The sequence below is a fragment of the Oncorhynchus kisutch genome, linkage group LG7 (assembly GCF_002021735.2).
Source record: "Oncorhynchus kisutch isolate 150728-3 linkage group LG7, Okis_V2, whole genome shotgun sequence".
Classification (NCBI taxonomy): domain Eukaryota; kingdom Metazoa; phylum Chordata; class Actinopteri; order Salmoniformes; family Salmonidae; genus Oncorhynchus; species Oncorhynchus kisutch.
Window position 1 is genome coordinate 18,283,923 of NC_034180.2, and position 15,009 is coordinate 18,298,931.

Genomic DNA, 15,009 nt, shown 5'->3' on the forward strand with positions numbered 1-15,009 from the left:
CACTTCACGAGAAGGGTGGAGAATCGACACACCTACAGAGACCGAGCCATTGATTGACTGATTGACTGATGACGTAACACAACAACACAGCAGAATAAAGACAGTGGATGACGTACCTCGTTCTTGATTGCATCCACTCCCTCCTCCTCCTTCTGCTCCACATCTAGAGGGAAACACAGTGAGTCACATAGGAGCAATCAATCAATAGTGTACCTTTGGCCTAGCCAATAGTCACAGTAGTCTCGCTGTCCAGCCTCAGCAGCTATGAGAAGACAGAGACTACAGTCACAGTAGCTATAGTCACCTTAGCATCTGGTGAGAAAACACAGCGAATCAGCCACACAGGACCAATGGATCCCCTCAATCATTCATAGGAGTCTACCTGTAGGCAAGTCACAACTCAAGGCTAGATAGTCACAGTAGTTTAACATCTGGAGAAAAACACAGCGAGTCAGCAACACAAGAGCAATGTTCACCTCAATCATTCATAAGAGTTCTACCTGACCTGTAGCTAGTCACGCGTGGGCTAGCTAGTCACAATTGCCTGCCACCTTAGCACCTGATATCAATGTCTGCAGACCGGGTCAGAAGTCTATTCACCCCCCATGGCCCTATTGTCTCAGGGATGTTAGACGTGTCAGAATGACGTAGCTGTCTGGACTCTGGAGACAATGGCCATGGCCCCTGAGGATGACCTTAATTTTCTCTGATTGAGACTCTCAGGCCAAACATGAATCCATTAACTGACAGGTAGGAAATAAAACCAGAGGTAACCGAACATCTCTGTTGTAGGCCCTTTCATAACTGAAGCTCAGACACCATAGTGTGCTGAATGAGAAAGTATAGACCTATAGACCCAGGCCTGCCGGAAAGCGTGTGGCGAGGCGACATTTGCCACAGCACTTTTCAATCAGGTGTGACACCACTTTTGATTTACTTTTGTAAAATATATTGACGCAAAGCTTCAATAAAGCAAAGCTTTGTTTTTTTAGACTGATCTGCCTCATCATTTGTCAACTCGCGCACAATTAGTAGGCTCTTTGTGTGTCTTGAGCAATCAGATTCACAGAAATCTCAGGTCGCACAGAACTCAAGGCTTGCTCTCCACTTTCCTCCGATATTTATTTAGCTAGCGCGATAACACATCACTCCCGACAGACACAAGCAAAGACTCTTCCATAAATGTAGCAGCCTATATACCTAAACACCAGCGATCTGACATGCTGTATTGCATGGAAACTAGATTCTTTTTTCAGTCTGATCAACTGAAAGCTACTAACAGCAGGTGCATAGTCTAGCCTACTATCCACCCTGTCCCTCTGGCCAGGGTAAACGAAGCACTAACGTTGTGTATTTATAGCCCATTTGTTAGTGAGAAAACGTGAATGGGATCCATTTGATTTGTATTCAAACTCAGGCTGACTAGGCTACCTAGACTTTTTTAATCCACAATTATTAACTAGAATGAATGAATAAACAAAATAACATAGACTGTGAGTACATTTTTTACTAGGCTTACAGTTGCATAGGGCAGGACTACACGATGCAAATCTGCATAAAGCTAGCTCAGCCCTGTGAGTTTTATTGTCCAATCATGTTGCTTTTTCTGTGTCTGTGTATAAGAAATTCCTCTAGTCCTTTAAAATATAATTAATATGAACAAGTACAAGATTTCTGCAGTTTGACAGGGTTTTCATCAGGTTTCAAAAAACCTGATTAGAAAAACTCTGGTCACATCATAGCCCTTTTAACAACAGATTAATCAAGTCATACCGTATAAGTTCTGGAGTTTTATCTGGTTAGGTTACCAGATCAGGGAAAACTACGGCTCTGCTCTTTTGCACACCAATATCTCTACCTGTACATGACCATCTGATCATTTATCACTCCAGTGTTAATCTGCAAAATGGTAACTATTCGCCTACCTCCTCATGCCTTTTGCACACAATGTATATAGACTCTCTTTTTTTCTACTGTGTTATTGACTTGTTAATTGTTTACTCCATGTGTAACTCTGTGTTGTCTGTTCACACTGCTATGCTTTATCTTGGCCAGGTCGCAGTTGCAAATGAGAACTTGTTCTCAACTAGCCTACCTGGTTAAATAAAGGTGAAATAAATAAAAATATTTTAAAAAATGGGTCACAGAATTCAGAGACTTAACAAAGAGCTGCAGTTAGTTTCAGCCACTCCTGCATTGTCTTTGGCTGTGTGCTTAGGGTTGGAAGGTGAACCTTCGCCCCAGTCTGAGGTCCTGAGCGCACTGTAGCAGGTTTTCATCGAGGATCTCTCTGTACTGGGGCCTCCCGAGTGCACAGCGTTCTAAGGCACTGCATCACAATGCTAGATTGCGTCACTACAGACCCGGGTTCGATCCCGTGCTTTATCACAACCGGCCGTGATCGGGAGTCCCATAGGGCTGGCTTCCGGGTTAAGCCGGCGGGTGTTAAGAAGTGCGGTTTGGTGGTCATGTTTCGGAGGACGCATGACTCGGCCTTCGCCTCCCGAGGCAGTTGGGGAGTTGCAGCGATGAGACAAGATAGAAATTGGGGAGAAAACGGGTGTTAAAAAAATACAAAAAAAGGATCTCTCTGTACTTTGCTCTGTTCATCTTTCCCTCGATCCTGACTAGTCTTCCAGTATCTGCCGCTGAAAAACATCCCCACAGCATGATGCTGCCACCACCATGCTTCACCGTAGGGATGGTGCCAGGTTTCCTCCAGACGTCACATTTTGCATTCAGGTCAAAGTGTTTAATCTTGGTTTCATCAGATCAGAGAATCTTGTTTCTCATGGTCAGACTCCTCCAAGCAAGCAGTCATGTGCCTTTTACTGAGGAGTGGCTTCCGTGTGGCCACTCTGCCATAAAGGCCTGATTGGTGGTGTTGCAGAGATGGTTATCCTTCTGGAAAGTTCTCCCATCCCCACAGAAGAACTCTGGAGCTTTTTCAGAGTGACCATCGGGTTCATGGTCACCTCCCCGACCAAGGCCATTCTCCCCAAATAGCTCCGTTTGGCTGAGAGGGGCCAGCTATAGGAAGAGTCTTGGTGGTTCCAAACGTCTTACATTTAAGAATGATGGAGACAACTGTATTCTTGGGGACCTTCACTGCTGCAGAAATGTTTTGGTTTTGTGCCTCGACACAATCCTGTATCGGAGCTCTACGGACAATTCCTTCAACCTCATGGCTTGGTTTTTGCTCTGACATGCGCTGTCAACTGTGGGACCTTATATAGACAGTTGTGTGCCTTTCCAAATCATGTCGAATCAATTGAATTTACCACAGGTGGATGCCAATCAATTGTAGAAACATCTCAAGGATGATCAATGGAAACAGGATGCACCTGAGCTCAATTTCGAGTTCCATAGCAAAGGGTCTGAATACTTTTGCGAATAAGGTATTTCTGTTTTTTATATTTAATAAAAACCTGTTTTCTCTTTGTCATTATTGGGTATTGTATGTAAATTGATGAGGGAAAAAATATTATTTAATCCATTTTAGAATAAGGCTGTAACGTAACAGAATGTGGAAAAAGGGAAGTGGTCTGAATACTTTCCGAATGTACTGTATGTCACTCGCCGTGGAAATCAAAAACAGCATCCTCTGGAAAGGGGTGCTTCCTTGGAGATGTTAAGCCCGGACCAGACACAGACTAGAAACAGCTTCGCCGCCCTGGATCCAGAGACTTCGGCGAGTTCCTCCCTGGGGGCTTCGAAGGTACCCGGAGGTACCTGCGCCTTCTGTTCTGGATCCCTCAACGATGGCTTCTACCTCTGGTTCAGATCCTCCTAGCTCCCACATTCAACAGACAGTGAGGCTGTCTTGAGACTCCGGCTCATTCATCATCCACCATGGATACTACTGCTGGCTCGGTTCCATCGGGCAAACTCCTCTGTCCTCGAGGAGTTTGCGAAACCACTCATGGCAAAAGAACAGCCTGACCTCTTCAGCAGCAGCATTCATCATCGGCAGTTCTATCGTAAGGAACATCATGATTCCCGGGGCAAAAACCCTGTGCTATCCTGGGGCACGGGTACAGGACATTACACGGCTGCTTACAACCAATCTACGACAGTTGCCGGAAGCTGACGCTGTTGTAGTCCATGTCGGGTGAAACGACATTAGGAGGGCTAGCTCAGAACTTCTGAAAATTGACTTTAAAGAATTGATTCTAGCACCGAAAGATTTCAAAAAGCAGCCAATTATTTTACCATCGTTGGGCTGGCTAAAATATTACTGAAGCTCTCTGGTGTAATCACTTTTACAATGAACTTTTGACACCTTCTGGAAACAGAAGATATTCTACAGGAATGATAGAGTCCATCCAAATCATCTTGGTTACAGAAAATACAGAAATGCCAATGGTGGAGGTGTTGCTGTTAATAATCAGAACGACATTCCTGTAAAACTTAGAGAGGATCTCATGTTAAATACTGTTGAAGTAACATGGCTACAGGTTCATCTGCCTCACCTAAAGCCAATTAATATGGGAAGCTGCTATAAACCACCAAGTGCTAACATTCAGTATCTGGATAATATGTGTGAAATGCTTGATAATGTATGTGATATCAACAGAGACAAATATTTTCTGGGTGATTTAAATATTTACTGGCTTTCATCAATCTGCCCACTCAAGAAAAAGCTTCAAACTGAAACCAGTACCTGTAACCTGATTCAGGTTGTCAGTCAACCTACCAGGGTATTTACAAACAGCACAGGAATGAAATTATCAACATGTATTGATCATATCTTTACTAATGCTGCAGACATTTGCTTTAAAGCAGTATCCAAATCCATCAGATGTAGAGATCACAATATAGTAGCCAATCTAGGAAAACCAAAGTCCCAAATGCTGGGCCTAATATAGTGTATATTAGGTCATACAATAAGTTTTGTTGTGATTCTTATGTTGATGATGTAAAGAATATTTGCTGTTTTGTCGTGTGTAATGAGGAGCAACCAGACGCTGCACTTCACACATTTATGAAATTGCTTATTCCAGTTACTAATAAGCATGCACACATTAAAAAAATGACTGTAAATAGTGTTAAATCCCCGTGGATTGATGAGGAATTGTAAAATGTTATGGTTGAGAGGGATGAGTCAAGAGGAATGGCAAATAAGTCTGGCTGCACAACCAATTGGCAAACAAACTGCAAATTGAGAAATCATGTGACTAAACTGAATAAAAATAAGAAACTATACTATGAAACAAAGATAAATGATATAAAGAATGATAGTAAAAACTGTGAAGCACCTTACATTAAATGTTGGGCAAAAAGGCAAACTCAGCTCCATTATTAATTGAATCAGATGGCTCATTCCTCACAAAACCCACTGATATTGCCAATTACTTTATTGATTTTTTTCATTGGCAAGATTAGCATCACAACAACAAACGCAGACACTACACATCCAAGTATAACTGATAAAATTATGAAAGACAAACATTGTCATTTGAGTTCCATAAAGTGACTGTGGAAGAGGTGAAAAAATATTGTTGTTTATCAACAATGACAAGCCAACTTGGATAGAAAATCTACCCAAGAATAGTAAAGCCCCCTTTACTGGCTCCAATAGCCAACCAATCAGCCTGTTTAAACTTTTGGAAAAATTGTGTTTGACCAGATACAATGCTATTTTACTGTAAACAAATTGACAACAGATCACATTCAACAAGCACGGCACTTACCCAAATGACTGATGATTGGCTGAAAGAAATTGATAATGAAAAGATTGTGGGAACTGTTTTGATAGACTTCAGTGCTGCTTTTGCCATTATCGATCATAGTCTGCTGCTGGAAAAACGTATGTGTTATGGATTTACACCCCTTACTATATTGTGGATAAAGAGTGAAATGTCTAACAGAACACAGAGGGTGTTCTTTAATGGAAGCCTCCAACATAATATAGGTAGAATCAGGAATTCCCCAGGGCAGCTGTCTAGGCCTCTTACTTTTTCAATCGTTACTACTGACATGCCACTTTGAGTAAAGCCAGTGTGTCTATGTATGCGGATGACTCAACACTATACACATCAGCTACTACAGTTGGTGAAATCACTGCAACACTTAACAAAGAGCTGCAGTTAGTTTCAGAAAGGGTGGCAAGGAATACGTTAGTCCTAAATATTTCAAAAACTAAAAGCATTGTATTTGGGACAAATCATTCACTAAACCCTAAACCTCAACTAAATACTGTAATGAATAATGTGGAAATTTAGCAAGTTGATGCGACTAAACTGCTCGTGAAGAGGGCATGGCAACACCTATTCCCCCTCAAAAGACTGAAAAGATTTGGGTCCTCAGATCCTCAAAAGGTTCTACAGCTTGGATGTGTAGTGTCTGCATCACCACCTGGTATGGCAATTGCTCGGCCTCCGACCGCAAGGCACTACAGAGGGTAGTGCATACGGCCCAGTACATCACTGGGGCCAAGCTTCCTGCCATTCAGGACCTCTATACCAGGTGGTGTCAGAGGAAGGCCCGACTCCAGCCACCCTAGTGATAGACTGTTCTCTCTGCTTGCGCACGGCAAGCGGTACCGGAGCACCAAGTCTAGGTCCAAAAGGCTTCTTAATAGCTTCTAACCCAAGCCATAAGACTGCTGAACAGTTAATCAAATGGCTACCCAAACTATTTGCATTATCCCCACCACACACCCCATTTTTACACTGCTGCTACTCTCTGTTTATTAGCCATGCATAGTCACTTTACCTCTACCTACATGTACATATTACCTCAGTTACCTCGACTAACCGGTATCCCCGCACATTGACTCTGTACCGGTACCCCCTGTATATAGCCTCGCTACTGTTATTTTATTGTTGCTCCTTAATTATTAGTTATTGAAAAAGAAATGTCTTATTATTTAAAAAAAAAATTTTTTACTTCAGTTTATTTTACTAAATACATTCTTAACACTTTAAAAAAAAAACTGCATTGTTGGTTAAGGGCTTGTAAGTAAGCATTTCACTGTAAGGTCTACTGTTGTATTCGGCGCGTGTTACAAATTTGATTTGATTTGGAGTAACACTGGATTGTAAACTGTCATGGTCAAAACATGTTGATACAATAGTAGCTCAAATGGGGAGAAGTCTGTCGATAATAAAGTGCTTCTCTGCCTTCTTAAAAACACTATCAACAAAGGCAGGTCCTACGGCCCTAGTTTTATCGCACCTGGACTACTGTTCAGTCTTGTGGTCAGGTGCCAAAAAGAGGGACCTCGGAAAACTACAATTGGCTCAGAACAGGACAGCACGCCTGCCCCTTAAATGTACACGGAGAGCTAATGTTGACAATATGCAAGTAAATCTCTCCTGGCTCAAAGTGGAGGAGAGATCGACTTCATCACTACTTGTTTTTGTACGAAGTGTTGACATGCTGAGTGCACTGAGGGGTCTGTTTAAACTACTAGCACACAGCTCAGACACACACGCATACCCCACAAGACATGCCTCCAGAGGTCTCTTCACAGTCCCCAAGTCAAGAACAGACTATGGGAGGCGCACAGTACTACATAGAACCAAGACCACATGGAACTGTATTCCACATCAGTAAACTGATGCAAGCAGTAGAATCAGATATTTTACATGATAGAAAATACATCTTATGGAACAGCGGGGACTGTGAAGAGAGATACATACACACAGGTAAAGACACACATATACAGACACACGCTACAACACGCACTCTACACATACGTACATTGTAATATTGTTGTATGGTGGTATTATACATTTTATATTGTATATACACAGTGGTGTAATAATGATGTACTGTTTTATCTTTTGTTTTATGTGTGATGTAAGTGCCTTAATGTGTTTGGACCCCAGGAAGAGCAGCTGCTGCCTTGGGGAGCACTAACAAATACAAACATTCATTCTTGAAGAGTATAACTTATAAGTGCTTAGTTCAACTGTCATACCCCATCAGAACCCAAAATAGAAGCTTGTTTTACTCCAATGTCTGCAAACAAAGTACATGTAAACAATCACTCTATAGCCCCAAAACATGGTTAAAACTAGTTTGATATCATGGATGGTCAGTCCTTGCATCCATAGCTCTGTCTATGAATTTGAGAGGGGGGTTTACATTTAATCATCCCAATCACTCAGCTTTTTACCGAAACAAGGAGTGGGGGGAGGGGGGGGGGGGGGGGGGGGGGGGCTTTGTTATTGTTTCCAATGCTGATTGCCGCTTAAACGAAGGAGGATCATTAGATTTCCAGTTTTTAAGTAAAACATTTTTCTCAAATAATTAACCAACGCATTAGGTATCTCACCGCACATTCATATGACATGTCTTGAAAAATGCAGATAGATGGATTAAAAGTCAACTTAAATTGTAAAACTTATAGCCAGCTTTCTCCCGCCGACCATAACTTTTGGACTTTTACAGCTCTCCCAGGAGTTGTGAGTTATTGAGTCTTTGCTTGTTTTACAATTAAGACATGACTCTGTCGTTGTGCTGTAGAATTTGTGAATTTTGTCTCTTGTATAATCAATTCTATACATTTGTTTATACTGGACTATGCATACATTCTCATTAACTGTAATCTCATTAGTTATGTTCCAACACTACCTCCATCTTGTGCCAATATCTGTTCTTTTTAGATCTTGGTTCCAATATTTTTTTCTCAGAGATTGTCTGTTGGATAGGCTCTCTGCAATGTTTGCATATCTTACCTATCATACGAGTATCATTTTCGGACTCAAATAGATTTCAGATCGACATTTTGTGATATAAAACTTTTAAGTTGCAAGTATTTGAAAATCTTTATATTAGTCTGTTCAAACTTGCTTTTTAATTCTGTCATGGAAATCATTTTATTTCCCATTACCAAGTAATTTACGGTTTCTGTGCCTTTGGTTTTCCACGTTGGGCAATTTATCAGTGAATTATGAAAAGATATTCAAGGATTATTCCATAGGGGTGTGTTTTTATATCCTGAGATTTTAGAGTATTCTGAAAATATCAGGTATGTCAGGTAGATCAGGAGATCGTCCGCAAATAAATTTAGTTGATATTCATGCTTACCAATACCGATACCTGTTACGTTTGGGTCCTGTCTAATTCTTTCTGCAAGCGGTTCAATTGCCAGTGCAAACAGCAGGTTGACATTTATTGTCATGAATCTTGGCCTGGAGGCAGAACTGAGGGATTTCAGCTTGATGGGCCAGCTGAAAAGTCAAAATTGGCTATATTGTAACATTTCATGCAAACAAAAATGTGCTTTTTGGTCTTAATTTAAGGTTAGGGTTAGGCATTAGGGTTAGCAGTGTGGTTAAGGTTAGGGTTATGACTTTGTGGCTGTACCAGTTAGTGACAACCCTACAGAGCTGCCTTCAGGGCAAGATTCATGACACTAAATGCCAACCTAAGTACAAACAGGAGGGAGGAGAGAAAACATCCCTGTCTTGTGCCCCTTTCTAAAGCGAATTCATCAGATCATGTTTTTTGTGTATATTTTTGCTTTAGGATATTTATATCATAGTTTATGATTTTTTACATTTTAGCTGGAAAGTTGAAGGCTTCCAAAGTTTTGAATAGAAAAGGCCATACAAGATGGTCGAAAGCCATTTCAGCATCAACAGCCAATATTGATAAATCTACATCTTTTTTTTTTGCGTATTGTATTATACTAAAACATGTTGTTGTATTTGTTTCTAACTATCTATTTTTAATGAATCCCATTGGATTCATTATGTATCTGGTCTGGCAAGACTTTTGCTATTCTGTTGCTTATGAGTTTTGTTGATATTTTATTCACAATTGATTTAACTTACTGTATAGGTCTGTAATCTGCAAGTGACTCTCCAGATGTTCCTGTTCAAATATAACTGAAATAACTGTTTGATACATGGAACTAGGAAGTACTGAATTGAGTGTTGTCATTTGAGTAAATAGGGCACAACTTTGTCCCAGAATGTTGAATACAATTTTATGGGAAATCCGTCCAGACCTGGTTCTTTTCTCCATGCGAATGTTTTAACAGTCTAATGTTTGACTTTGGATGATTTCTACCATCAGGGGAGGAGAGTGGAGGGAAGAGAAGAGGGGGAGGAGAGGAGTGGAGATGAGAGCCACAGCTGGCTGTTATTACCATAGCTCCTCCCACCTCACAACCCCTTGACACTAAGCAGAAAAAAACAACAACACTGTCACATACTCACTGCTTCTCTTGTGTGACTGTAGGCCACTGTAGGCCCACATAAAATCTCTTCTGCGATCTCCACGCACTTGATGAAATCGGGCTAGTGTGGACACGTGCGCTACACCAACTGGTGGCCAATGGTACATGCCATTTTGATTACGTTAACATGAAGATTACTTTATTAGTTAATTGCACACCAGGTCCAACCCGAAATTGTGCTTCCGCTTTTAACCCAACCCCTCCGAAAGACACGCATACATATAGAGGTTTTGGAGAGGTGCGGGGGCTGCCACATTGGGCGCTCGGGGAGCTGTTGTTGTGGGGGGTTAAGTAGCGTTACCTTGCTCAAGGGCGAAACGACAGGCAATGGCACCTATGTGCACTACATTAAGGGTTAAGGTTAGGCACTCATTCCAAATGGTTAAGGTAAAGGTTAAGCTTTGGGATAGGGTTCAAACACTCCGCCTCCTTCATAATGAATCACAACTTGCTGCATGAATTCTGCAACAATGTCGTTCCAATGACTTCATTGGAGTAGTAATAGCAGTGATAGTAGCCTCAGCACTTTTCTTCACTACTTCAACATAAGGGCACTATCAAATGAAGTACACTGGAAACTAATCTCCTAATCACTCCTATATGTATCAACTCCCTGGCCTGACTGAATGTTTCTGTATGTTTCCTATCTACACCTCACCCCAAATAAATATGTATTGCATTTCCTGTTTGAGCACAGTGTTTCGTTGAAAATGTCTATCCTGTGTGTGTGTGTGTTCATGTGTGTGAGCGTGTGGATAGAAAATAGGGCGCTGAGCCTCAACATATACCTCCAACATTATACCTGGCTTGAAAGTACAAAGGCAAATTGCCGTTGGTAGTGTGATAAAACTGTACAGAAAAGGAAACTGACGCACTTCCTGCAGGCTAAATGCTGCACAAAAAATATTTCCTCTAGCCTCCAGTAATAAAATGTAGTTAAGCCTACTCCCTCTCCTCCACTAATACTATAAAATCTAACTTCTGAAACTGTCGCTTTTCCCAAATGGCACCCTATATCTTACATAGGACACTACTTTTGACCAGAGCCCCATGGGTCCTGGTCAAATGTAGTAAACTACATAGGGAATAGAGTGCAATTTGGGACGCAGTCATGGGGTTTTCCCACATATCTGGTGTTGAATGAAGTGAGTTACTGAGGTCTGTAAATCAGCCCTGGGTTCAAACACTATTCAGAATATTTCAAATACCTTTGGCACTTGCTCTAGCCTGTCTGGAGTGCCATATGGGTGGGGCTTGTACTCCTGCAACTATTCTATTGGTTACATTATACCGGTCAAGCTCAATCAAGCCCAGATAAAGCATTTGAAATGATTTTGAATAGTATTTGAACCCAGGTCTGCTGTAACTACAAAGGCGTGTTAGCCATTCCTAAGCAGCATTGTTTTCTTGCCTGCGTTCAGCAGAGCAGAGCAGAGGTTAGCCAAGGAGCATGAATGCTACCCAACTAGAAAACTAGAAGACTCACTAGGCCACTAGGATTCATGATTCATGAAGAGTTTTTAACCACACACATTACAGCAGCAAGAGGCTGAGCGAGGGAGAAGGTCCAAGCGAAAAGCAAATCCCTCACAAACACTCACAACAACAATTACATGTCTTTATAGATAGGTTAGCTGACAACGTCATGAAAATCATGCTCACGCTTAAATGGGGGCAGATGTCTGTGAGTTGCTGTGATTCTGGATGGCCAGATAATGACAAAAAAATGACAAGAAACTGCCATGTCGTATGTGACTAGTTTTTAGCTAGTTTCATGTTGTTCTTGATACCATGTCTTGTTTTGAGGTGTTTTGACTGATTTCATGTCAATGCCAATATGGCTAAAATTAGCTAGCTAGCTAACTACCTACTGTAACGAAGTATTTGAGATTAGAGGTACCGATGCCAATACCGATTATTGGACGCCGATACCGGTTATTGGAGGACCAAAAAAAGCCGATGCCGATTTTTATAATAATATATAATAATGACAATTACAATAATACTGAATGAGCAATTAACACTTTTATTTTAACTTAATACATAAATAAAATCTATTTAGTCTCAAATAAATAATGGAACATGTTCAATTTGGTTTAAATAGTGCAAAAACACAGTGTTAGAGAAGAAAGTAAAAGTGCAATATGTGCCATGCAAAAAAGCTAACGTTTAAGTTCCTTGCTCAGAACATGAGTACATATGAAAGCTGGTGGTTCAATATTCCCAGTTCTTCAATATTCCCAGTTAGGAATTATGATGCGTCGACTATTTCTCTCTATACCATTTGTATTTCATATACCTTTGACTATTGGATGTTCTTATAGGCACTTTAGTATTGCCAGCCTAATCTCGGGAGTTGATGGGCTTGAAGTCATAAACAGCGCTGTGCTTCAAGCATTGCTAAGAGCTGTTGGCAAATGCCGTAAAGTACTGTTTGAATGAATGCTTACGAGCCTGTTGCTGCCTACCACCGCACAGTCAGACTGCTCTATCAAATATCAAATCATAGACTTAATTATAATATAATAAACACAGAAATACGAGCCAAATCCGGAAACTATAATTTCGAAAACAAAATGTTTATTCTTTCAGTGAAATACGGAACTGTTCCGTATTTTATCGAACGGGTGGCAAACCTAAGTTTAAACATTTCTGTTACATTGCACAACCTTCAATATTATGTCATAATTATGTAAAATTCTGCCAAATTAGTTCGCAACGAGCCGGACGGCCCATACTGTTGCATATATCCGGACTCTGCTTGCACTGAACGCAAGAGAAGTGACACAATTACCCAAGTTAATATTGCCTGCTAACATGAACTTCTTTTAACTAAATATGCAGGTATAAAAAAATATACTTCTGTGTATTGATTTTAAGAAAGGCATTGATGTTTATGGTTAGGTACATTTGTGCAATGAATGTGCTTTTTCGCGAACGAGCTTTTGTTAAATCATCACCCGTTTGGCAAAGTTGAAGTAGGCTGTGATTCGATAATAAATTAATTATATGCAACGCAGGACAAGTTAGGTAACCTAGTAATATCGTCAACCATGTGTAGTTAACTAGTGATTATGTGAAGATTGATAGATTTTTTATAAGATAATGTTTAATGCTAACTAGCAACTTACCTTGACTCCTTGCAGCCACAATTCCTTTTGACGCTGCACTCACGTAACAGGTGGTCAGCCGCCACGCAGTTTCCTCTTGGATTGCAATGTAATCGGCCATAATCGACGTCCAAAAAGGCTGATTACTGGTTGTTATGAAAACTTGAAATCGGCCCTAATTCCCTATTTGAGACACAACAAGTGCTTATTGTTCAAATTGATTTATGTTTACAATAAACATTGGAGACGAGGAATTAGTCAATGACCAAACATTTTGGTAAAAAACAACAACGATAAAGCGTTCCTTTTATTTTTCTTAATTTTGCCTTGTTGGCGGTTGGTGCATTTGAATCAACAGCCCTAGCACCGGGAAGGCAAAGTGTTTCCATTTTGAACCATATCAAGTGTCTGAAGGTAGAACTCCACCTATCCGGCAGGCCCAGCGAACAAATCAAGTGCCACTATAGGCCTACCGCTGGCCAATCCCGATGGCTCAGATCACTGTGTCTGCACAGTTTCCTCGAGCTATAAAAAGAAGCCTCGAACGAACAGCAAAGTTGATCATGTGAGATTTCAAAACTTTTAAAACCATAGCTAGAGACCTAACAAATACAGCAACGAGCTGCTGTATTTATGAGTAAGTTTACGTTGTTATTCAGCACCGTCAACACTTCGTTTAACACTTTTATGAGCCAGAAAATGTGTGTTCCCCCTACTTCCACTCATGCTACAACCAGCACTGCAGCTGCAATTAATGAGTATAGCAAAGTGTTATAAGCTTGAGTATAAGTGTAAGCTTGCCTTGTTATTATTAACAGCTTGTGTCTTTTTTTATAATCTAGGAACATTTCACTTTCTCATAGGAGTAACAACATGAGTCGGTGCATGAGGGAGAAATAACACAGCGCTACGCTGCTCCCTCCCTCCCTCCCCCGCTGCTCCCTCCCTCCCTCCCCCGCTGCTCCCTCCCTCCCCTCGAGCCTTGTTCACATCACCCATAAGCACTCCGTTGTGTTGCGCCGGATGTCACGCATTTTAACGGGGACTTCCAGAACGGAGTGGAAACACAACGCCCCCTTATGGTTGAATGCTCGAGACGGACGCTGCATACTTTGCGTCTCCTTCGGTCCAGTCAGAGTCTGTCGAAGAACAGGAAGTTACCAAACCAGAGAAGATGAAAACACAGTATGTGGTATTCAGTGATGGCTTTATGGGATAGCTAGCAACTTAAAAACATTTACCCATCGCTATAAGTGTGTACTATTTTAATAGTAATGTTAAATAATACACATGGGCTGTTAAGCCAATTATATTATATGACTGTTGCCTCCCGTTTAAGTTTATTGTGATGGTAATGATGTTGGTTTTTGATAATATTAGGTGGAGGTCGCTAAATACAATGGTATCTTCAACCTAGCCTAGCGTTTAGCTAGCTAGCTAATAACTAAACAAAATCTGTTTTATTGTCACCTGAAACAATACATTTATCTTGTCTTGAATGAAAAGGTCATATTTTGCAGTCTCTCAAAATAAATACATCTCTGACGAGACAGGCTCTCCTCCATCTTGTATTACAAACACTACACTTGTCCTTTCAGAAGTGGGGCAAGACTCTGTGAAGATGACATACGGCGTAATGAAATACGTCACGATGTAAACGGGGCATCAGACTCACCATCAGATTCAGGCCATAAGTCCAGTAAA

The 15,009-nt window shown here is 41.0% G+C and overlaps 1 protein-coding gene across 6 annotated transcripts in view; it reads right to left on the reverse strand.

Annotated features, from left to right (window-relative positions):
• dnmt3ab (DNA (cytosine-5-)-methyltransferase 3 alpha b) overlaps window positions 1-15,009 on the reverse strand; it is a 69,474-nt gene that overhangs the window by 32,417 nt on the left and 22,048 nt on the right. For all 6 annotated transcript variants that reach the window (XM_031828598.1, XM_031828597.1, XM_020487638.2 and 3 more), the window contains exon 5: window positions 117-163. In XM_031828598.1, the coding sequence (XP_031684458.1) occupies window positions 117-163 (47 nt within the window). The remainder of the gene's footprint in view (window positions 1-116; window positions 164-15,009) is intronic.